This window comes from Capra hircus, chromosome 4 (genome assembly GCF_001704415.2).
Source record: "Capra hircus breed San Clemente chromosome 4, ASM170441v1, whole genome shotgun sequence".
Lineage (NCBI taxonomy): Eukaryota > Metazoa > Chordata > Mammalia > Artiodactyla > Bovidae > Capra > Capra hircus.
In genome coordinates, this window is record NC_030811.1 from 6498725 (window position 1) to 6522771 (window position 24047).

A 24047-nucleotide genomic window follows, 5' to 3' on the forward strand; every position below is an offset into this window, starting at 1 on the left:
GGCTCTTGGTGAGTGAGTGTATACACATCTGGAAATGAGTTGGAGATGTTGAGATAGGGATGGACAAATAACCACAAATTTGTCTCCTTATCATTATGAATTATCATGAGAATAAAACTGATCTTTGCTTTTCTGTGTGTGGGTCTTTGTATTTTAATACATTCATGTAACCAGTACCACGATCAGGACAAAGACCAGACTATCATCACCACTCCCTCACCCTCTGCCAAACTCCTGTGTGCTGGCTTCTTTTTAACTCACACCGAAATGTTGATGCACAACATTGTTCATATGTTAAATATAATTGTGTGTTAGTTGCTCAGTCGTGTCCAACTCTTTGTGACCCCATGGACTGTAGCCCACCAGGCGTCTCTGTCCATGGAATTCTCCAGGCAAGAATACTGGAGTGGGTTGCCATTCCCTTTTCCAGGGAGTCTTCCCAACTGAGGGATCGAATCTGGGTCTCCTGCACTGCAGGCAGATTCTTTACCATCTAAGCCACGAGGGAAACCCAAATATAAATACAGATATAAAATTTAAAAATATTGTGCCACTTTCCAAAATCACTGCAGATGGTGATTGCAGCCATGAAATTAAAAGACGCTTACTCCTTGGAAGAAAAGTTATGAGCAACCTAGATAGCATATTCAAAAGCAGAGACATTACTTTGCTGACTAAGGTCCGTCTAGTCAAGGCTATGGTTTTTCCAGTAGTCATATATGGATGTGAGAGTTGGACTGTGAAGAAGGTTGAGCACCGAAGAATTGCTGCTTTTGAAGTGTGGTGTTGGAGAAGACTCTTGAGAGTCCCTTGGACTGCAAGGAGATCCAACCAGTCCATTCTGAAGGCGATCAGCCCTGGGATTTCTTTGGAAGGATTGATGCTAAAGCTGAAGCTCCAGTACTTTGGCCATCTCATGCGAAGAGTTGACTCATTGGAAAAGACTTTGATGCTGGGAGGGATTGGGGGCAGGAGGAGAAGGGGATGACAGAAGATGAGACGGCTGGATGGCATCACTGACTCGATGGGCGTGAGTCTGAGTGAACTCCGGGAGTTGGTGATGGACAGGGAGGCCTGGCGTGCAGCGATTCATGGGGTCGCAAAGAGTCGGACACAACTGAGTGACTGGACTGAACTGAACTGGCTTGACATCATGGTTTCTGATGAGAAGGGTCATTTGGATTCTCTATAGGTAATAGGTCATTTTTGCCTGGCTTTTTTCAAGATTTTTGTTTGCCTTTAATTTTTAGCCACAAGACAGCTCCTCCAGTGCAAGGTACGGGGTCCTGATTCCAGGAGGGAACGAGTGCAATGTGAGAAGGAAGGAGAGTCTGACTGTACAATGGCCACAGTGACCTCTTTATCTCTAGGAATGCTCTTTGCCTGAAAGTCTGATTTTAATGGCACTGTGTCAATTCAATTGTTAGATCTTTTCCCCATCCTCTTACTTGCAATCTTTCCATACCCTTGTTTTTGTAAATGGTATATGGGTGAATTAAAAAAGAAACCACAATCTATCTATGTGCTTCAAACGGACTATTTTGCCCATTCATATTTATCACAGTTCCTCATATAATTTAATTTATAGTCATTTTCTATTTTTTGCTTCACTGATTGATTTTTTTCTCCAAACTGAAAGTTAAAATTGTAAGATTATTTCTATTCTTTTTTTTTTTTTGGTCTATTTTATTTTTATCAAACTCTAGTTGATTTATAATGTTGTGTTAGTTTCTGGTGTACAGCAAGCAGACTCATATATATACATATATAGTTTATTACAAGATATTGAATATAATTCCAGGTGCTTTATAGCAGGACCTGGCTGTTTATCCATATTATATATAGTAGTTTGTATCTGCTAATCCCAAACTTGTAATTTATCCCTCTCCACCCTCTTTCCCCTTTGATAACTGTTAAGTTTATTTTCTATGTCTGTGAATCTGTTTCTGTTTTGTAAATAAGTTCATTTGGGTGTTTTAGATTTCACATATAAGTGATATCATATGATATTATATTTCTCAGTCTGACTGACTTCACTTAATATGATAATCTCTAGGTCCATCCATGAACTAATGAAATAATGAACTAAATGGAATAATGCCATTTGCAGCAACATGGATGGACCTAGAGATTATCAAATTAAGTGAAGTCAGTCAGACTGAGAAATATAATATCATATGATATCACTTATATGTGAAATCTAAAAAACTCAAATGAACTTATTTATGAAACGGAAACAGATTCACAGACATATATATGAAGAAGGCAATGGCACCCCCTCCAGTACTCTTGCCTGGAAAATCCCATGGATGGAGGAGCCTGGTGGGCTGCAGTCCATGGGGTTGCTAAGAGTTGGACACAACTGAGCGACTTCACTTTCAATTTTCACTTTCATGTATTGGAGAAGGAAATGGCAACCCACTCCAGTGTTCTTGCCTGGAGAATCCCAGGGATGGGGGAGCCTGGTGGGCTGCCATCTGTGGGGTCGTGCAGAGTCTGACATGACTGAAGCGACTTAGCAGCAGCAGTTGTATATATATATACATATATATATATATATATACTTATATACACACACACACACATATATATATAAAAACATAAATAAAATATTATATATATGTATAAATACAACATCTTCTTTACCCATTCGTCTGTCAGTGAACATTTAGGTTGCTTCCATGTGTTGGCTACTATAAACAGTGCTATGAGTATTGGGGTGCATGTATCATTTTGCATGTCTGTAGCTTTTCTTTTTTATTGACATGTATCATTTTGAATTAGAATTTTCTCCAGATGTATATCCAGCAGTGGGATTTCTGGGTCATATGGCAGCTCTATTTTTAGTTTTTAAGAAAACTCCATACTATTTTCCATAGTGGCTGGACCAACTTACATACCCACCAACAGTGTCGGAGGGTTCCCTTTTCTCCTCACCCTCTCCAAATCTTATTATTTGTAGACTTTTTGATGATATCTGTTCTGACTACTGTGAGGTGATATCTCATTGTAGTTTTGATTTATATTTCTCTAAAAATTTGCAATGTTGAACATCATGTATGACAAAGGTTAAATATAATCAATATCTTTAGTTCTTTTCTCAACTAGACTCCAGGATTGCTGCTTCGAGAATCCCATGGACAGAGGAGCTTTGTGGGCTGCTGTCCATAGGATCACACAGAGTTGGACATGACTTAAGTGACTTAGCCTGCACGCTTGCATTGGAGAAGGAAATGGCAACCCACTCCAGTATCCTCGCCTGGAGAATCCTAGGGACGGAGGAGCCTGGTGGGCTGCCGTCTATGGGGTCGCACAGAATCGGACATGACTGAAGCGACTTAGCAGCAGCAGCAGCAGACAAGAGGGAGTCATGTAATGTTGCAATTTCTTTTTAGTTAATGCCATTTGACAGATTTAAGACATTCTCTTTGTTTTTTTTTTTAATTTACTTTGATGTGTTTAGATGATAATTTCCTTTTATTTACTTTGTTTTGTATTTGTCATGCTTCCTTTCTCTGAGAATTCTTTCCCCTTGTTGACACTGCTGTGTATCCTTTTGCTCTAATAAAACTCAGCAGTGAGTACAACTTGATGTGGAGTTCGTTCCTTCAAGCGAAGCACTGAGCGTGTGGGTGGCTGTGGGACTCCGAATGGGCAGATGCTGGTTTCAAGACTCAGTTCTCTGAATTCATGCTCCTGCTTCTATTATGGCTTATTCAGGTTGGCCATGAATTTAAAAATACATGACTCCTATTTTATCCAGAAGTTATAGGTATCTTTTTTTGTGGGTGGTAGTGATTTAGTTGCTAAATCATGTCCAACTCTTGCAACCCCATGGACTGTAGCCCACCAGGCTCCTCTATCCATGGGATTCTCCAGGCAAGAAAACTAGAGTGGATTGCCATTTCCTTCTCCAGAGGATCTCCCGGATCCTGGAATAGAACCCTGGTCTCCTGCATTGCAGGCAGATTCTTTACCGACTGAGCTGTGAGGGAAGCCTCCCCCCCCCCCCTTTTTTTTCATGGGACAAGTATCCAAGGTTTGTATTTCATCACACTGTTGGATGTTCTAGCTTTATAAAAAAAAGATTTCTGAAATGATTGCATCTCAGTGTTATCTTATCTAATTCTTAATATTTCCAAACAGTCAAAATTAAAAAAGGTCCAACTCTCAAATGGTCAAGGATTTACCCTCTTAACTCTGAATTGTGAGTAGCTGGGCTCAGAGTCTCCCTTCTTTTTATCCATCCCTGGGTATTTGAACCTAGAGTTCCCAGTACCAGCCTTAAAGAGACTGTTTTCAGGGATGGGTACTCTAGCCCCAGAGAGGGGTTGGGAGTGGGAGGATCTTCCTAACTTTGCTGTTGGCTCATTCTTCTCTGTCTTCCTCCAACCAAGAGAAATACCCTAGGCAAGAAGCTGGGAGCAACAATACAGGAGTTTATTATCATCAGTACTCAAGAGGGGCATGAGGCAGGCAGGTGGTAAAGGTGAGCTGGAAATAGGCAAGAACAGCTGAGACGGTGGAGCAGGCAGTGGCTGTGGCCATGCGGGAGGATCACTGGGGCAGACAGATCCTCTCTTCCTGGCCTGGCTCTTCTCCCACGGGGCAGATGCTTGGACACCCAGTCCAGGTGGGAGCTCCAGGCATGAGTCCTCCAGAGAGGCAGGGCTGGATCTCACTCACTTCTGGCAGTTTCTTCCAAGGGTAGGTCTCTTTTCTAATGGAAAAGGAGAGGGTGAGACAGCCCACGGGGGAGAGACAGTGTAAACGCTCTCCTCCAGGGCAGCTCAGTTCTGGAGTCAATCGGATCTGACATCAGCCTCGTGCAAAGAGCCCCAGGTCCCACCATGGACCTGCACGTCCCTGGCTCCATAGGGTCTTTGGACTGGCTACCACTTAGTCAGGGATAGGAGCTCTCTGGGCTGGGCCACCATGGGGGTAGAAAGACAGGAATCATGCCCATTGAGACTCTCTAAGGACCCTTTTCTCCTCCCTAAACCACCCACTCTCCATTCCTGTTCCCTTGCTGCCCCCACCACACAATCTTTAGGGACTCACCTCCTTACGCCTGTATCTTCTCCAGCAGCACAGACACAGGGGCAGCAGAGATGCCAGAAGCAGTAGAACCCATACCCCTAACAGCATGGCATTGATGCTTATGAACAGGGCCTGGGGACAGAGGACCAAAGCCGTGAGCCCCCAGAGTGACTGTTGCCACGTGGAGTCTGTGTCCCCCTTCCGCATGGCACAGGGTCACTCCCCACCCCATTCGTCCCATTCCCCACGTCTGTAGCTTCCAGGGTTGGGGAGGTGGGATGAAGAAGGAGCCCTGTGTTGGGGGGTCTGTGGCTGTAGCATGGAGAGAGCACGTCGGTTTCCTCATCAGAAAGGGACAGGCTTGGGCAGTGATCTGTTTTCCCTGACAACTCCGAGACCTAAACGGGCATTGAACCCCTTCACACCCCGTCCCATTTGTGCAATACTAGCTCTATTGGCTCATTTATTCTGAGTTCGACATTTGTATTTCCCACGGATCTGTAACTGCCCACAAACTGCAGGGACTGCTTGTGTTTTGTTCACTGCCATGTCTGTTTGTCAAGGCAGAACAGGTCACACCCTCTTTGATGGATGGCCTCCCTCCCGTCCAGGGTTGGACTGCCCCCACCCCGTCCCCCACCTGCTGCTGTGTGTCCCCGCCCGGCTACCTTCAGCATGTTCATGTAGGTGGTGCACTGTTGCAGCCTCTCGAGGTCCGGACTCAGGGGGCTGGGGGCCCCTGTGGGCCTCCAGGAGGGGGAGACATTACAGATGCCCTTATAGAAAATAAAGTGGTACTCATAGAATCTTCCAGCCCCAATTATGATGGCAGCAGTGGCCGTGGAGAAGGCTGCCAGGGCAAGCAGGGTCCTCAGCAGGGCCTGGTGAGGAGCAGACACAGACAGACCTTGGAGACTCAGTTTCTCTGGCACCCACCCTGGGGCCAGGGGTGGGAATGGGGGAGGGGCGTGTGATGGAGCCGGAGGCTTGGGAAGGCCTCCAGCTTCTGGGCCTGGTGTTCACCCTTGCCCTTCCCCAACTCACCCAGTAGATGCCACCTCGTTTCTCGTAAATGAAGGCGACAGCTCCAGCCAGCACAGCCTGGGGAGAGGTTGAAGCCGCAGGGTTTGTGCAGAACCCCCAACCCCCCCCTCCCCTGCCTCCTCCCCAGCTGCCTGCTTCCTTTTTCCTCCATGACTCCCGCAGTCGTCTAGCTGGCCCTTCCCCACAGCACTCCGCACAGGCCCGAGGTCTGTGGTCTGTAAGATTATGGGGAGAGTATTGAGGCCTGAATTAAAACTCCTGAGGCTGTAGGACCCTCTACTTAGGAGACATCAGACAAATGCTCATGGTGAAGTCAGGAGTGAGCCCTCCTTCCCCCTCCAAACTCTCTCTTTTGAGGCAGCGCCAGGGGCTTTACAAAAGCTCCTGGGTGGTGGGGTGGAAGGTCCAGGTTGTTGGAGGAGCTCTCGGTACAGGATGAGGGTCAGCCGTCTCTGGGTGGGCATGGGCGCCCATTCCAACAGCTCAGCCTCCCGCCCAGCGGGCCTTCCAGGACAGGAAGCCTGGTCAATCCTGGAGGAAAGATGGATCAGGGTCCTGTCTGGCAACGCTGTAGCTCATCTCAGTGTGTTTTTGCCATGGGGTGGATGAGGATGGTTACTTTTGGCTCCTCCCTTCATATGTGCACTTTGCTGTTGTTCTGTGAGTGTGGGCAGGATACGGGGTGCCTCGGTCCTGCCATGACCTGCCACCCCATCTCCTGCTGCAGGTGGCATACCTCCTTCTGCTGACATCACCACTGTGGTCCAGGTTTCCCCCTCCCCCGAGAGCCCGGTGTGCAGGACCTGCAGAGGACCATGCGAAGCCACCAGGAGGTGCCCCTGGCTTGCACATCCTCCGGCTCATCCTGCCTCCCCCATCTCAAAGCAGTGCCAGAGTCTAGAGATGAGCCCGCCCAAGATCCTCAGCTGATCTCCTGCTGAAGGTGGGAGAAGTGGTGGGAGAGGCCCTGGGCAGCGGCCTGGGAGAGCTGACCAGTGACCGTGGCCCTCCCAGCCCTTGGCTCAGCTGGTTGCTGTCAGTAGAAGCAGGGCATAGGCCTGGAGGAGCGGGGGTTGTGTTCGGGTGCTAACAGTCCACATTTTGCTGGGTCGATGGTAGCGGCCTCTCTCTCTCCTCGGGTCCATTCTTCCCGCTGTCCTCCCGCCCCACTCACCACAGCCCCCGTCCAGATGGGAGCTCCCAAATTCCTCAGGGTGGTGGAGGAGAAGATGTAGAGGAATCCTCCCAGGACCCCGCTCAGCACCCCCAGCACGATCTGCATCACCTGAAAGATGAGAAACCTAAGCACGCGGATCCCGGGAGCAACCCTCTGTGCCTAAGTCTCAGGGTAGCTTTGGGGAGACCTGCCACTCCAGGTATTAACAGTTAGAACCTCATGAAAGAGAGAGAAAAAGAGGGGGGAAGGGAAGGCAGAGGAGAGGAGGAGAGACAAGGGGAGGGGAGGGAGAGGATGAACTCAGGGCTCTCCCAGCTAGGACTTTAAATGGTCAGGGGCTCCTTTGCACCCTTCAGCCCATAACCTACCCTACCTACAGCTCTCACTGAGAGGTAAGTGGCGGGAAAAGCAGGAACTTGATCTCTGGTTAGAAGATAAGACTGGCTTAGCATCCTGTTCGGAGTGAGGCTGGCAGGGAGCTTGCATAGCGAGGGGAGAGGGGCTTCCCCTTCCAGGTCTGGGGAGCCTGGGCACCTGTCTGCGCCCCTCGCGGTTGGCAGCCTTACTCACCCAGGAGGTCACCAGCAGCCTGTGGTGGCCCAGGGCCTGGGAGGTGGCGTGGGGCCCGGGCAGGAGGAGGGGCTGCAGCAGGGAGCACCCGCCTAGCAGGAGCTTGGCCAGACCCGACTCATGATGGAAGTGCAGTTGGATGCAGACAGGCTGGGGAGCCCTGGGGGCTGCTTCCCTGTGGTCCACCATCTCCATGCCTCTGGACACCTGCCTGGCAAGGAGGAAGGGAGTGTTGGGGGCAAAGAGTGGGCAGGAGGAGGTTGGCACGGATTCCACAGGAGCTGGCGGAGACCCCCCCACACCACCCTGGGTCACAGAGCAGCACCCAGGACCTGTCTTGAGGGGGCATCTCATGAAGGATGCTTGAGTCTCCCGAGGCTGGGACCACTGCTCGGTTCATGGGGCCTCCCCTTCACCCCAGACCTTCCCTTCATCCTCCTCCCACCACCTTGGGGGCTGGACCAGGCCTTGGCCCAGAGTTCTCACTTCTCCCCTCTGCCCCCAGCAGGCTTGTGCCACCCCAGTACACCCGCCCCTGGCTCCTCTCTCTGCCTCTTCCCCTTTGGAGCCCCCTGGCTGCTGGGCAGAACCGAGTCCTGGCTGCCTGCTGAACTTCTCCAGAAGCAGCTGTTCCCTAGCTGAGTCTGGGGACCCTCCAGCAACCCTTAAATACTTCTCTCCTCACCAATGGCTCCTCAGTCCTGTTCTAACTGCCCTCCCCACCCCACCAACCCAGCATGAAGGATGAAGCCATGGGTGGAGATGGAGTCCAAAGGTGGGAATGACTTGGCATCAGTGCACCTGGCCCCCCACTCCTGTACCTTCCTGGAGGCCCCTCCTCTGCAGGGGAGGTTGGTCCCTCCCTCTCTCCCTGCCCAGAAAGTTCTGGAGGGCCTGTGGCGGCAGGGTGGGGCCTCCTCTGAGAAGGGTCTTGGGGGAAAGGGTCCCCCCAGGCTATGGACCTGCCTTACCTGCTCTCCTCAGGGACCAGCAGTGGAGAGTGGTGGGCAGGGCTGGGGAGACCCGAGCAGGCAGAAGCGGGAGGTACTTGGTGGAGTGCCAGCAGGGAAGGATGAGGCAACTTCCCAGCTGGAGCATAGGGCCCCTCCAAGGTTTTCCAGCTTCTGGGGAAAGCTGGGCTCTGGCGTCCGGGAGAGAGCAAGGGCCAGGTGGGTGGCCTGGGAGATGGAAGAGCTGACCAGCCCTGGGAAACCCTAAGAGGCCATTCTGTCTCCCGTCCCCACCAGGGCAGGGGCTTTCTGATCAAGAATTCCCCCAGTGTGTGTGCTGTCTGAGTAGGTATGGACGTGCCAGAGTGTATGCGTGTGTGTGTTCTCTGCCTTCTCTGGCCAGCCTGACTGTCTACTCAAGACCAAACCCCCCTAGAGGGGCCCCTTTGGCCCAGCTTCTTTCTGGGAAGTCAAGATGCTGAAGGTCAGGTCCTCATCACTCCATCCCTCCTTCTGTTCTCTCCCACCCCCCAGTGGGTCTCAGCTCTGGGCAGCTCCTCCCAGCTCTGCCCGGCTCGGCCGCTGGCTCCCAGAGGACAGCAGGTGAGAAGAGCCTTTACAGCCTAGATGATCCCCCCTTCCAGGAGACACTCACCGCCAGACCCCACCCCCCAGCTCTCTCTAGGAGGCTCCAAGACCAGTTCCCGAAGCCCCCATCCTGTCTCACAGGATGCCATTCTGCCCGGTTCCTGGTTCCCCTAGGACCTGCTTGGAAGGGAGGGATACATTAGCGAGAAGAAGGGACCCTAGAAAAATGCCTGGGGAGGGCCGGGAGCCCATGTCTGGCCACATCAACTGGGCAGCTGCCCCTCCCTAGTGCCTCATGCCTCTATTCCAGGGGTGAGGCAGCTGAGGCTAAGGAGGGTTCGTGGTGAGAGGTCTTTTGGTAGGAAAGGTGGAAGGTGGAGGGCCCAGGGTATAGCATGGGCTCTGGCCGGTTCTCTCCAGCTTGAGGGGGAATAGGGAGGAGCCGGGCAGAGAGGAGGGTCCAGGGCTGCGAGGAAGAGCTCCTTAGCCTCTGAAGTCAGGGTGGCGTGAAAGGGAACCTTCATGGGGCTGGCCTGGCTCAGAGGAAGAGCAGGAATCTAGGCTGATCTGGGGACTGGAGTTGGGAGCGGGGTGTGGAGGGGGAAGTGGTGGTACCCAGAGGACTTGGAGGGGGTAGGGGGGATGTACTGGTACCCAGAGGCTTGGAGGAGGGTGGAGGGGGGAGATAGCAGTACCCAGAGGACTTGCGGGGGGGTGGAGGGGGGAAGAGGTGGTACCCAGAGGACTTGGAGGCAGCTGGAGCCTAAGCCACTTTCTGGGCCTTAATATGATGCTTATCCCTGGAGCCCAAGGATGATCTGGCTGGAATTCTGACTGGGCTTCCTGGGATGGGTCTGTGAACAGGTCTGAACCTCCTTGCGCATCTGCAGAATCATCAGACACCCGACTTGTATCCTTCACAGGAGGCCAGGTAGGTGAAGCATGAAGCTGCTCTGAGAAGCTTGTACAATACAGATGGGAAGACTTTAAATTTATCGTCCTCACTGATGTTATTAGAATCGTTATTAATAATGCTATGATTTAAACAGTGATCATTAGGATGACCATGAGAATTGCTTCTAGGGGATTTCTTTTGGAACAAGGCAAGTTGATTCCAAAATACGCAAGGAGAAGTAATCTAGCAAAAGTGGCCATCAAAGAGAAAAGTAACATGGTGAGGGGGTCAATGAAATAGCTCAGCTAAATATGAAACTCTGTATTTATAATTAAAACTTATGGTCATGGTGCATGACTCATCAGATCCACCAATGGGCCAGTTAAAGAGTAAAACAGACTTGGTTTCCTATGGGAATTTCACTTTTGCTCCAGGGAGCATTTTAAATCAGTGGGAGAAAGATGATGCATTCCATAAACAGGATATATTTTCAGAAGTTTAACATCTTAAAAAAACACAAAAAACAATTTGGATCCATTTTTCCCCAGCTTACAAGGTAAGTTCCAGATAGATCAACATTTAAATGTGAAAACTGAAAACATAAAAGCACTTAGAAGAAAACAGGGAAGAATTATTATTTTATGATCTGGACATGGCAAAGTCCTTTTTAAGTATGCTATATAACCCAGAAATCATGAAAAAATGACTGAAAATTTTGATTATATAAAAATACAAGCTAAATCAAAAATAAATTACAAATATTAAAGCCCTATCTGCAAGTCATGTCACAGATGGTAATTTTTCAAACGTACAAAGAACTCCTATAAAGACCAAAACAAAACAATAAAACAAGGCAGTCAGGATATGAAAGGGAAGCTCACAAAAGAAGAGGAAAAAGGCTCTTAAACATGAAAAGAAAGTCAACCACAGTCATAATGGGAGAATTAACAGTATTGGAATAATCATAGAAGTGGATTGAAACAGTCACAGGAAGCATATTAGAAAATGGTAATATTTTTCTGCCTGGAAGGTAACTAGCTGGCTATGAGAGAAAGATATATAATTGGTATAATTATAATAGGAGAGAGGATTTTAGCAGTATACACTTACTTATCTTTTGATTTTTTTTTTTTTACCATATAAAAGTATTATGTGTAAATATACACACCATGCTGCTAAAATAATTCAGATTCCTTTCTTTGTTAATCCCAAACCCCAGACAAACTGTATCTGACCATTTGGGGAAGAGATCCCAGGATACATGTGGTGAAAACTCTACAAATGATTCAGATTTGTATTCCAAATTAAGATCAGGGACTTCCCTGGTGGTTCAGTGGTTAAGACTCTGAACTTTCTAGGCTGGGGCATGGGTTTGATCCCTGGTCAGAGAACTGAGATCTCACATGCCGGGACTTGACATGGAGACTATTTTCTTTCCCTGCACTCATGCTGTGTATTCCTTTTCTTCTTCCTCAGCTCTCAGACCTCACTCCTGTACATCTTCCCAGCAGGAAGGATGGCCCAGAACACGCTGACTGTGAATGGAGTTGATGTGGGCTCTACGCTCTCCCAGCCCACCCACATTGACATCCACATCCACCAGGAATCTGCTTTGGCACAACTGCTAAAAGCTGGGAGTTCCCTGGTGGAGCGCCTGTCTCACCGTCCTGCCAAGGCCAGGATAGGCTATGGACAGCTGGCACTAGGGGTAAGAGTGGGCTGGCTGGAGAGGTGGGTTAGCACGGCGACACAGAGGCAGGTAACACTCCTTCTCCAATATGATGTGAGGAAAGGAAGTGGGTAAAATCCCCATGAAAACTCACAACTTGTATCCCCGCTTGTTTGGAAGTTTCGACACAGAGATTGAGATGGAAAGAAGTAAGGGATTGTTTCTCTGGTGCAGTATGAGCAGCCCCAACCAGGGGTAGGGGTGAGCAGGTGGAAGGATCGCTGGAGGCTTTTGAACCCATGTGGACGGAGGGCCTACAGATGCCAGGCGATATGATAGGCACGTTGCGGGGAAGGCTGAAGCCAGAATCCCTCGATGATCACCTCAAGGTGCTCAGCATTCCTCAGAAGGGTCAGGCAGCTACACAAACGCCTAGAGGTAAAGGTAGATCAGGTGGCCACCTGATGCGAAGAGCCAGCTCATCGGTAAAGACCCTGATGCTGGGAAAGATCAAAGGCAAAAGGAGAAGAGGGTGGCAGAAGATGAGATGGTTGTTTGGTATCACTGACTCAACGGACATGAGCTTGTAAGCAAGCTCTGGGAGTTGGTGATGGACAGGGAAGCCTGGTGTGCTGCAGTCCATGGGGCTGCAAACAATTGGACACAACTGAGTGGTTGAACAACAACAACAGGTGATGTGCTTGGAAGACAGGACGGCCTCCTGCAGAGGGCCTCCTGCAAGGGATGGCGTCTGAGCCAGACCTTGAATGGAGAAGCAATGTGTTTAACAGATAGAGGTGGAGGATGGGAGGAAAGGAATTTCAGGTTTCGAGAATGCCTAGAACAAAGGCAAAGAAGCCAGAAAGCATAGGGCAGGTTCTGTCAGAGTAAAGAGAATGGGACTCCTGGCTGATTAGACTGGAAATATAAACCAGTATTGCTGAGAACCTTGAGTGACTAGCTGAAGAGTTCGTCCTGAATCAGCTTTGATGGTGGGAAGGATTGGACATGGAGGGATTCTGGGGCAGGCACCCGAGCTTCAGGCAGCCTCCCAGCCAGGTGGTGTCCAGGTAAGAAGTATGGAGGGTCAGTATCTGCGAGGTTACAGCAAAAATGAGGAGGAGAGAGTGGAGTCCAAGTCTTCGGTGGAAGGGGTCACTTGGGAGTGGGTGGACTTGGGGTACCAGAGAGGAAAGGAGTCTGAGAGGATGCTGAGGTTTGGAGTGAGAGTGACCAGAAGACTGGAGCGCTGGAAGTCAGCGAGGCAGACCCTGGCGGTGTGGGGGATGGGGTCTGGCATTTGGATGTGATGAATCTGAGAGGCTGGCAGGACATGTAGCTGATGTCCAAGTAGGTGGTGACGTCCAAGAAGCCGTGATAGTCAGATCCTCCAGGAAACAGACACCCAGTGGGGAGCTAGGTGTGCAAAAGGTTTACTGGGGTGTAACATCATGCAGTGAAAAGGGCAGGAGTGGGCAGGGGGAGAGAGGAGGTCTTGATGGAGCCCTGATGAGGTCTGTAGTAGCCCAGTAGGGAACTTGGGAGCAAAGACTGCCCACCACAGGAGTCCCGTTCTAGGTGGAAATGGCCCTCGAACCACCACCTTGCTTAGTCCTTGCTGGGCAGCTACCCCTAAAGAATGTGCCTTTGGCTTGAAAGATGAGGGGACCCCAAAGATGCTGACCACTGCAGGCTGTCAGCTAGTGAAGTGTGCAAGTCGCTCAGTCGTGTTTGACTCTTTGCGACCCCATGGACTGGAGCCCACCAGGCTCCTCTGTCCATGGGATTCTCCAGGCCAGAATACTGGAGTGGGTGGCCATTCCCTTCTCCAGGGGATTTTCCCGACCCAAGGATTAAACCTGGGTCTCCTGCATTGCCGGCAGATTCCTTACCGTCTAAGCCACCAGGGAAGCCCAGGCTGTCAGCCAACCACACTCCTTTCTGGAAGGAGGTCTTTGTGGCCCATCCTGGACAGGATGGTGGGTTTCCCATGGGAAAAAGAGGAGAAAAGAAGCAGGAAGCATCAAGTGGGATGACAAGGTGTGGTATTTAGGAAAACTGGGATTTAGGAAAGAATGAAGGATAAAATGCTGTCAAGTCAGAGGGGTGAGGGAGAAGCAGGATGCACTGCTTCACGGATAGAACTTCCAGAATCCAAGCAGAGAAGTCAAGGCAGGGCAAGAGAGGGGAGCCATATCCAGGGCTGAGCCCGGAGCGCGTGGGCTCATGGGAAGGGGCGTGGCTTTCCCCATCTCTTGCAGGTGACCAAGCTGTTGCTTGGGGCTATCAGCTGTGCTCTCCAGGAGCTGGGAGCTGGGTGGCTGCGCCGGGAGCGTGTGGGCTCATGGGAATGGGCGTGGCTTTCCCCATCTCTTGCAGGTGACCCAGCTGTTGCTCGGGGCGATCAGCTGCGCCCTCGGTGGGCTTCTCTACTTGGGACCCTGGATTTGGCTGCGTGCCTCGGGCTGTGCCTTGTGGGCAGGGTTTGTGGTGAGTAAGAAAGGGGTTATGAATCTGCGGCCATACGATCCTGAGGACTCCCGATTTCATCTGACCTTGGACGTTAAGCAGGGTCAGGCCTGGCTAGTACTTGGATGGGAGGGAAGGGCTGTGATCTCCTTGGGAGGCAAGTGGTCATGGACAAGGAGAAAGACAGTTCCTTTGGATCTGGGTCAGGGATCGGGGGAGGAAACCACAGGCCCAGGGACCAAATGCCTTATGTTATGAGGACGCCGGTGGGATGAGATGGTTGGATGGCATCACCGACTCAATGGGACAAGAGTTTGGGCAAGCTCAGGAGATGGTGAAGGACAGGGAAGTCTGGTGTGCTGCTGTCCATGGGGTCGCAAAGAGTCGGACACCTCTTAGTGACTGAACAACAGTGATGAGGAGGCTGCCTTAGCGGGTGGGCAAAACCCTTCCACCCTCCGTTTTCCTCTTAAAGGCGTGGCTGCGAAGAGTCGGGCAGTTGTAAATGGAGTCCTGTCTGTCTGCTAGGTTTTTTTGCATGGCTCTTGGATCCTGCTTCAAACTGGCTGTTCTGGGGCCTGTTGGAAGAAGTGTAATGGGAGACGGTCAACTGGAGGGCTTTTCTGGTGTCTTCTCTTCCTAGGCCATTGCAGCAGGCATTGGGGCTATTGTCCACGAGAAGCACCGGGGCAAACTCTCGGTGAGTCAGGCATCCTCTGCCCCACCTTGTCCTCTGCCCCCCTACGATGTCTGTTTTCCTGCTCTATTTTTCTGTCTTCACTCCTTTGGTTTCAAATATCCTAAGATCTTTCCTGGAGGGGTAGGAAGGGTTTTTATCCCGGGCCAGGAAGCTGGGGAAGAGGAGGTTGGTTTGAGGCCGGGACCCCACGGCTCTGCCATCCATGGAGGGGGACCGCCTCTTGAAACTCTCTCTTCTAGGGCTGCACATCAGGTCTGCTCACCCTGGCTGGCATCACCACAGCCGTGGCCGCTGTCGTCTTCTGTGTGAATAGCTTGCTCTGGGAAGATGATGGCTTCTATGACATCAGCTCCATGTGTGATTCCTTAGTCCCTGTCACCCCCACCTCTTGGTACCAGCGAAGAAGTTCCTATTCATCGTGGGAGGAGGAGAACTGCAGAAGATACATGCAAATGCTGGTGGTGAGAAAGGAGAGTCAGTCTCCCAAGAACACATCACAGCTGTAAATTGGGGGACTGGGGCACCAGAGGGCAGACACGGAGGCCCTCTGAGTGTGGACCTCACCTGACGTTGTTGGTTCAGGAGGTTTTAACTTAAATTGAAGACACCATTCAGATCTCTGGGCATGATCATTCCCTGAATCAAAGGGGATGAGGAGCAAAGAGGGGACAGGATATCATGAGCCACCCTTCTGTCTTTCCTGGTGTGTGACTGCTATCACTCATCCCCTGCCAGGTAACACACGGCCCCCAAATGCAGTGACTAAACACTGCAGTTGGTTAGTATGTCTCACATTCTGTGGGTTGACTAGGCTCACACAGGCAGTCCTCACTTGGGTTTTCTCAGGCAGTTGCAGTCATGGGTCAGTTGGGTGTGAAGTCATCCAGGAGTTTGATTGGCTGGACTGCCAAGATGGCGCACTCACATGTCAGGGGGCTCAGCTGGGGAGTACCAGCCAGGGAGGCTACAATGGCTTCTCTGTGTGGCTTGGGCAACCAGGTTACAATAGGCAGCATCCCACTGTGAGCATTTTAAGATGTAGGCAATGGAAGCTGCCAGGCCCTAGTGTCACTTCCATTGTGTGTTGTTGATCGAAGCATTCCCAGGCTTTGATTCCAGATTCCAGGGGCCTGAGCAATAGTCTCCACCTCTTCACAGGGTGTGGTAAGGTCACCCTGCAGACAAGCAAATGGGATGGAGACTGGCTGCCCTTGTGGTTGGGAAATGCAGTCTGCTTCTGGGTGAGAAGGAGTTAGTTGAACAGACTCTGATACCTCCTAGCAAGATGAGAGTAACAGAGGAATCACAGGAGCTGACTCCTAACTGTAACTGTTTTTTCTCCTTTATCTTCAGGATTTGTTCCTAGGAATCCGTGCTCTGCTCCTGGCTATCTGTGCTCTGCAGGTCATTGTGTCCTTGGCTTCCCTGGGCGTGGGTCTTCGAAGCTTCTGTGGCCAGAGCTCCCGGGCCCTGGTGAGCTGTTAGGGAGAAAGATCCCCTGGAGGAGGAAATGGCAGCCCACTCCAGTATTCTTGTCTGGAGAATCCCAAAGACAGAGGAGCCTGGTGGGCTCCGGTCCACTGGGTCACAGAGAGTCAGACACGACTGAAGCGACTGAGCACACATATCACGCAGGGAAAGGGCGGGTCTGGCCGGCGCAGCTCTAGGGAAGGACAGCGGGGCAGGAACATGGCTGAGCCGAAGTCATGCTCCCCTCACTCAGCCTTTCCCTGTGCTGGGCTCTGCCCTTCGCTGTCTGGGGAAGGTGACCCCATCACTTTGTCCTGGGTTAACATCTGCCTCCCCCGTTTCTTTGTTGTCAGTTCCGCACTTTCTCTCTTTTCTGGCCTAGATCTTGTCTAGCTCCCCTTCTTCCATCAGCTTTTCCTTCCCTCCTTCTTTCCTTTGCCTGATTGCCAAATGGAGCTGACTCTGTCCCATCCTTTGCCTCCCAAGGATTGATTTTCTTCCTGTTTTTCTTTTTTCAGCAGGATGAAGAAGGGTCAGAGAGGAATCTGCTGGGGGAGAATTCAGTGCCCCCCTCCCCTTCCAAGGAGAAGACCACGGCTGTCATTGTACTGTGAGCGGCCAGAGACCCTTGCCTGGACCCTGCATGGCCCTCCCAAGTCGCCCAGGGCCCCTCACCACCCTGTCCCACAGACTTGCTTCCTGAGCTCACTTTTCTTCTCCCCACCCTCACCCACTGTGGCCACTCCAGGGTCTTCCATTCAGCAAACAGGTATTGTCACGTTTCCCCTAGTGCTGATTAAACAGAAGTAACCCCAAAGACTGATTTTGTGTGGAAAAGATGTAGTCTTTGTTTGTTAATATACCCGGTGCATCGATACTCATGAAATTGAATGAGAATTACGCATGAGATCCAACCAATCCATCTTAAAGGAAATCAGTCCTGAATATTCATTGGAAGGACTGATGCTGAAGCTAAAAATCCAGTACTTTGGCCACTTGATGAATAGAACTGACTCATTTGAAAAGACCCTGATGCTGGGAAAGATGGAAGGCGGGAGGAGAAGGGGATGACAGAGGATGAGATGGCTGGATGGCATCACCGACTCAATGGCCATGAGTTTGAGTGAGCTCCAAGAGTTGGTGATGGACAGGGAGGCCTGGTGTGATGCAGTCCATAGGGTCGCAAAGAGTCAGACAAGACTGAGTGACTGAACTGACTGACTGATGTATCATATGGAAACCGGGTCCGAATAAGACTAAATTTTCGTTTTGCTCTATATCCCAAGTGCAAAAACTCCTTTTGACAATTTCCTTCTGTTCAATGTAAAGTGAAAATAGCTATCATAAGCTTAGGCTCTTTTTACTTATTGTCTTTAAGCATCTATAACGGATCTGTGGGCTCTATGGAGCCATGTGAGACATGGACTGAGATCATTGCTTCCCTCCCTCCCTTTCCTCCTGCCCTTCCTCTTCCTCCCCCTCCATCTTTTTACTTTCTTTCCTTCCTCCCTTCCTCCCTTCCTTCTTTTCTTTTTCTCTGTCTCCTCCATCTCTTTCTTACTCTCTTCTTTTTTGCAGTAATTGCTGTTGGTTCTCTCACTACACACACACACCACACACACGTACACCTGTTATTCACCTCTCATGGTAAATGATATGACCAATAAGTGCCGGGGTCCAGCCCCAGTGGATCCAGGGTAATTCGAAAGGGAGACGGAGTAGGCGTCCTAGGAAAAAACATTTAATTACAGATATATAGAGAGGTTAGAAACGGATAGTGTAGTTGGAAAATTAGTGGAGCAAAGGAGGCTGAGTAACTTGGTTTATGTGGAATACCAATCACCACCTACGTAGGCCACAGGCGTCTTTCCGTTCTCCCGAAGGAGAGGAGGCACTGAGGCCTCCCCGGTCTGATCTTAGAAGCCCAGGCAAAATTAGCAGGCTTGGTGAGTACCCACATACCAGATGGGAATTCAGCCAGAAGGGAAGAAAACGACATGGGGGAATCAGTCTTTCCAGAAACTGATCCGATTTCTTTATTTTTCAGTTTTGCTTAGATACTTTTTGTTATACATAGGGATGAATACAGAGTCATGTGGAGGTCAGCAGACCTGACCGTTGTCACAATCAGGTGCTTCATATAAAATTATACAAAGATCTTATGGGTTTTACATCATCTTCTGGCCATGAGGCCTGCTGACATTTTATGATCCTTTCTTTCTGATAACCAAAAACCTTATATTTTCCAAGGGTGTTTTTTCTTAAACTAGGCACCACCCTCCAAATAAAGTTGCATTCCTATAGGGTGAGGGTGTAGGGAGTTACAATCAAGAAAGGAATTTACTTAGTCTAAGGTTTAACATGATTAATCTTAAAGGTTAACACTTATTTTTCCTATATGCTAGTTATATTCATTATAAGGGCAGGGAATATGGAGATTTAGCAGCAAATATTGGCTCAACAAATGAAAAGCCTTCACCAGTATTCTCCTTAAGATCTATTTAGTCTTAAGATAGTGATAAGGTTACATTTTTACATAGCAAGGACACAGTGATTTATAACAAAGTACAGTGATCTATAACAAAAGAGAAAATTCATTAACTCAAAAAGTCTAGTATTGCTAATATCAAAACTGCTATATTTCCTTTTCTATATTCCAAATACATTGATTAATATATTCCCAGGTGCCTAAGGATATGGAGGCCTGGCGGCAATCATTGACTCAACAATGAGAAAAGCCCTATGCTAATTAAGACTTTCCAAATACTCCAAACTCTCTGTGCTGTTTATGGTTGAGAGGTTGTCACACAAGCTAGTCTGTCAGCAGAGAGGTTTGACCTGAGACACCCTTGTCACACCCAGGGCAGGGAATTAGCAGTAATTATTGGCACAACAAATGAAAAAACCCTTCACCAATATAATTTCTAATAACCCACTATACTATGCTAATAATTTTGTAACTTCTCAAAAGAGTCTGTATTTAGAAAGTTTTAAAGCATCTCATGCCTCTCATGGTTGGGAGGCTGTAAACAATCACATGTGGCCGGACAAACCCGCTCAGGCAGGCTAGAGAACCTTCAGAGGAGTTTGTAAGTTGAAACACTCCTGTCACACCCAGGAATTTTTATTAACTGGAGCTGCAAGTTAATTCCTTCTCCGAGAGAAATGGTTATGGGGGAGAGCCCCCCGTAAAGTCAGAGGTGTAGGTGAGAGCATAAAACAGACTCTGGTTTTGTGGGTAGATGCTCAGGAACAGGGGGTTTCTTGAGGCTTGATCACGCCTTTGCGTATGCCAAGCCCCCTTCCTCATGACCTTTGCCATGGGTGGAGTTCCTCATGCTGGCTCCCAGCAAATAAGCTTTTTACTTTTAAAATTTTCTATGTACAATATAAATATATAGATATAAGCATTTCTGTTATGGAACCAGATTCATTTGTCCAATGTGCAGCAAGCATCACCAAATGCCAAGATGCTGAGTTTTGCATCAGAGAAGACATTTATTTATGAGACAGCCAAGTGAGGAGTTGGGAGAATGAATCTCAAATGTGCCTCCCGAAGGCAAGGAGCTTGAAATCTTTGTGGGATAGAGAAGCAGGGTGGTCTTAGGTGTGGAGAAAGGTGATTCAAAGTGGGGAAAGGTGAGGTATCTGGCACTCTGTACCAGCGTGTCTGATTTATGGGCTTCATCACAGGATGCATGTCCAAAAATGGAGGCACTAGCATGACCGGATGGTGGAGTTTTCTGATGTCAGAAGGTCATTCACTGGACCCCTGTGCAGGCTGAGTTTTAGGGTTGGTGGTCCCAATCTGTCTTAGCCAGCTTGAATTGGACAGGGGCTGACTCCAAGTCCTGGAAAACAACTTATGCTGTTTTTACTACAAGCTTCCCTTGTGGCTCAGATGGTAAAGAATCTGCCTGCCGTGTAGGGGACCTGGGTTCGATCTCTGGGTCGGGAAGATCCCCTGGAGGAGGAAATGGCCACCCACTCAAGTATTCTTGCCTGAAGAATTCCATGGACAAAAGAGCCTGGTGCGCTACAGTCCGTGGGGTCACAAAGAGTTGGACACGACTGAGCGACCAGCATTGTTACTACAGTGACCCATTCATCAGAGGCCAAAAACAGTTAGGATGAACTTGGTCAGTGAAGGCAGCTTTCAAGGGAAGGGGGTTTTAATAAGTTGTTTCCTTACCTGCTGTCCTGTAGGATGAGCCCCAGATTTCTGTGGATCACCAGTTTCTGTCAGCCTGGGCTTTCCTGGGGGCTCAGTGGTGAAAGAAGCCACCTGCCAATGCAGGCAATATGGGTTCGATCCCTGGGTCAGGAAGATCCCCTGGAGAAGGAAATGGCAAGCCACTCCAATATTCTTGCCTGGAGAATTCCATGGAGACAGGGGCCTGGCGGGTTACAGTCCATGGGGTCACAAAGAGTCAGACACGACTGAGTGAGTAACAGTTCTGTCAGCCTTATGGGGCATGGTTTCACTTCTGAGGGGTAAAAAGGCATGCCATGGTCTGAGAATTAAGACAGCATAGGGATTCTCACATTTTTCTGATTCCAAAATGAGGGGGCTTGCATTTTTGTTGTGACTTGATGACATATCTGACAGGTAGGTTTTATTCATACCTTTTAGCAGACTCATAGCAGAAGAACTGGCTGGGCACCCCCACCTCTACCCACTGCACAATCCTGCCTCATGACATGGTGCTGACAGGGGCAGAGCTGCTGGGATAAGCGAGGCACGGCCTCACTGTGGAGCTTCAGGACAGAACCAAGGATGCCCATGAGAGAAGGCATCTTTTCTCTCTTGGTTGAAGATGCTGTTAAGGTGCTTAGTTCAGTTCAGTTCAGTTCAGTCGCTCAGTCGTGTCCAACTCTTTCAACCCCATGAATCGCAGCACGCCAGGCCTCCCTGTCCATCACCAACTCCTAGAGTTCACTTAGACTCACGTCCGAGTTAGTGATGCCATTCAGCCATCTCATCCTCTGTTGTCCCCTTCTCCTCCTGCCCCCAATCCCTCCCAGCATCAGAGTCTTTTCCAGTGAGTCAACTCTTCGCATGAGGTGGCCAAAGTACTGGAGTTTCAGCTTTAGCATCATTCTTTCCAAAGAAATCCCAGGGCTGATCTCCTTCAGAATGAACTAGTTGGATCTCCTTGCAGTCCAAGGGACTCTCAAGAGTCTTCTCCAACACCACACTTCAAAAGCATCAATTCTTCGGCACTCAGCTTTCTTTATAGTCCAACTCTCACATCCATACATGACCACTGGAAAAACCATAGCCTTGACTAGATGGACCTTAGTTGGCAAAATAATATCTCTGCTTTTGAATATGCTATCTACGTTGCTCATAACTTTTCTTCCAAGGAGTAAGTGTCTTTTAATTTCATGGCTGCACTCACCATCTCCAGTGATCTTGGAGCCCAAAAAAATAAAGTTTGACACTGTTTCCACTGTGCTGTAGTATTTCTAAACCAGCCCTTTTACGGCTAGATCAGATAGAAATTTTTTTCGTATTTCATTCTGGTAAAGACCTCAACTTCGTAGTTTGTTTCTTTTGTTGCTGTTTTTCTAGCACAAATCGATCTCTTACTGTCAGAGTCCAGCAGCTTCCTTTTTCTTCCCCTGATGTTTCCAAGTTTCTGAGGGAGGAGCTTGCTCTTCCATCTGACCCCCCTCCCCTCCCCCATTTCTTCTCTTCCATATCCTTCCCCCCTCCCCCCACACCCCACCCTCCCTCTCCTCGCCCTGTGAATAGCCTTGGAAGTCTCATCATCTTTGTTTTTCTTTCCCGTAGGAAATCAAGTTCCCTCCCTCCCTCTCCTTGCTTTTGTTTACTTGGAAAACCCAGCAGCCATCTGTCTGTCTGCACAACTCAGTCTTGGGGACCAAACTGTATATTCGCAACTGACTTCACAACCCTGACCCACGATCTGGCAATTAGTCCCAAGCCTACGTGTACTTACTGAAGGGTTTAAACTATTCCGAGTGTAAACAGGAAGAAAATAGTTCTATTTTTCTTTTCTGATCACTACTTTTCACTGTGTTTTGTCAACTGCCCGATTCCCCACTGGCTATTGGTCCTTTAACCTTGGCACCAGCATCCAGATTCCACAACCTGGTGTCTGAGACCCAGTTCTGCATTTCATGATGGTTTAGGGGTAGTAGTTTCCAAGCTGCTTCATGGGGTGTTAGATCCACCCCAAAGCTTGCTTCAGGGCTGTCGGGATATAAGTGTTGGTGTGCGGGCTGGAGGGCCCTGATGCCTCCAACCCCCTTCAGCTGGAGCTGAACATCACTTGTTAGAATACAAAGCGTTCCCTTACTTGCGGAAAGAGTTCTGTATTTTAAAAGCTCTTTAATAATCAACTGTATATATGTGTGTGTATGTATGTACACACACACATATAAGTATATATGCTTCCCTGGTGTTGTTAATGGTAAAAAACCTGCCTGCCAATGCAGGAGATGTAAGAGACATGGGTTCAATCCCTAGGTCGGGAAGATCGCCTGGAGGAGGGCATGGCAGCCCATTCCAGCATTCTTGTCTGGAGAATCTCATGCAAAGCGGAGACTGGCAGGCTGCAGTCCACAGGGTTGCAGAGTCGGACAAGACTGAAACAACTTAGCACGTGTGCATGCACTCACACATACACATACATATATGAGGGGCTTGCTTCCCAGGCAGCTCAGTGGTAAAGTGCCAACGCAGGAGACACTGGTTTGATCCCTGAGTCAGGAAGATCCCCTGGAATAGGAAATGGCAACCCTCTCCAGTATTTTTGCCTGGAGAATTCCATGGACAGAGGAGCCTGGTGGGCTACAGTCCATGGGGTCACAGAGAGTTGGACACGACTAAGCCACTGAAGGCACTTAAATAAAAGACCCATTTTCCCCTCCATGTTTAAAACTGCAATCATCTGAGCTAGGGTCCCCTCCCAGAGGAGACAAGCATTTGCACCAGGAAGGTTAGGGTTAGGAACGTCTGTCCTAGCGTGTGGCTCCTCCCTCTCACTGCGATTCCTTCAAGTGATTCCAGCAGGAGGCAGGGGAGGGGATGGGGTTTTCTCGGCTGTGAGGAGGACCAGTGGCTGTTTGCCAGTGTGATGTGGGTGATGTCCATTGTTGCTCAACCTGGGAAGCACCTGGGAGTTTCCCCACCCTCTGCTCCACTAGCTGCCTGGCTCAATGAGAAAGACTTCCTGGAAAAGTAAGTCCAAGCAAACAGTTGTGAGGTGCCAGGGAGAGGAGGGCTTTCCTGCAGTAGGAGAGTTAATTTACTATTTCTTGCCCCTTCAGAGCTATTTCAGTGGGTGGGATAAAGCTGCATTGCCTCAAACTCCACAAAGAAGGTCCTGGAGCCTCAGATTTGAAGAAAAGCAAACAAAAATGGTTGCAATTAAGTTTTATGGCAAACTACCAACTCCATTAAAAAAAAAAAAGATTCCTTTCTGAAGTAAGAAGCAGACATTAGG

General features: G+C 49.4%; 2 protein-coding genes across 6 annotated transcripts; one reads left to right on the forward strand and one right to left on the reverse strand.

Moving 5' to 3' along the window:
- On the reverse strand, positions 4420–9130 carry TMEM176A (transmembrane protein 176A). The gene is made up of 7 exons (XM_018046762.1): positions 8803–9130; positions 7832–8042; positions 7259–7369; positions 6085–6141; positions 5709–5921; positions 5062–5172; positions 4420–4720 (listed from the first exon to the last, which is right to left on the reverse strand). Exons 2-7 carry the CDS (start codon positions 8024–8026, stop codon positions 4679–4681), a joined length of 729 nt encoding a protein of 242 aa, XP_017902251.1. The 5' UTR covers positions 8027–8042; positions 8803–9130; the 3' UTR covers positions 4420–4678.
- TMEM176B (transmembrane protein 176B) lies at positions 9272–17395 on the forward strand. Of its 5 annotated transcripts, none has more exons than XM_013963595.2 (8): positions 9272–9384; positions 10234–10300; positions 11741–11972; positions 14313–14423; positions 15046–15102; positions 15342–15563; positions 16456–16575; positions 17091–17395. In XM_013963595.2, exons 3-8 carry the CDS (start codon positions 11781–11783, stop codon positions 17184–17186), a joined length of 798 nt encoding a protein of 265 aa, XP_013819049.2. In that variant the 5' UTR covers positions 9272–9384; positions 10234–10300; positions 11741–11780; the 3' UTR covers positions 17187–17395. The 5 variants fall into 5 exon arrangements, with proteins under 5 accessions (XP_013819049.2, XP_013819054.2, XP_013819052.2 ...); XM_013963600.2 differs by having other exon boundaries at positions 17094–17395; XM_013963598.2 differs by having other exon boundaries at positions 11773–11972.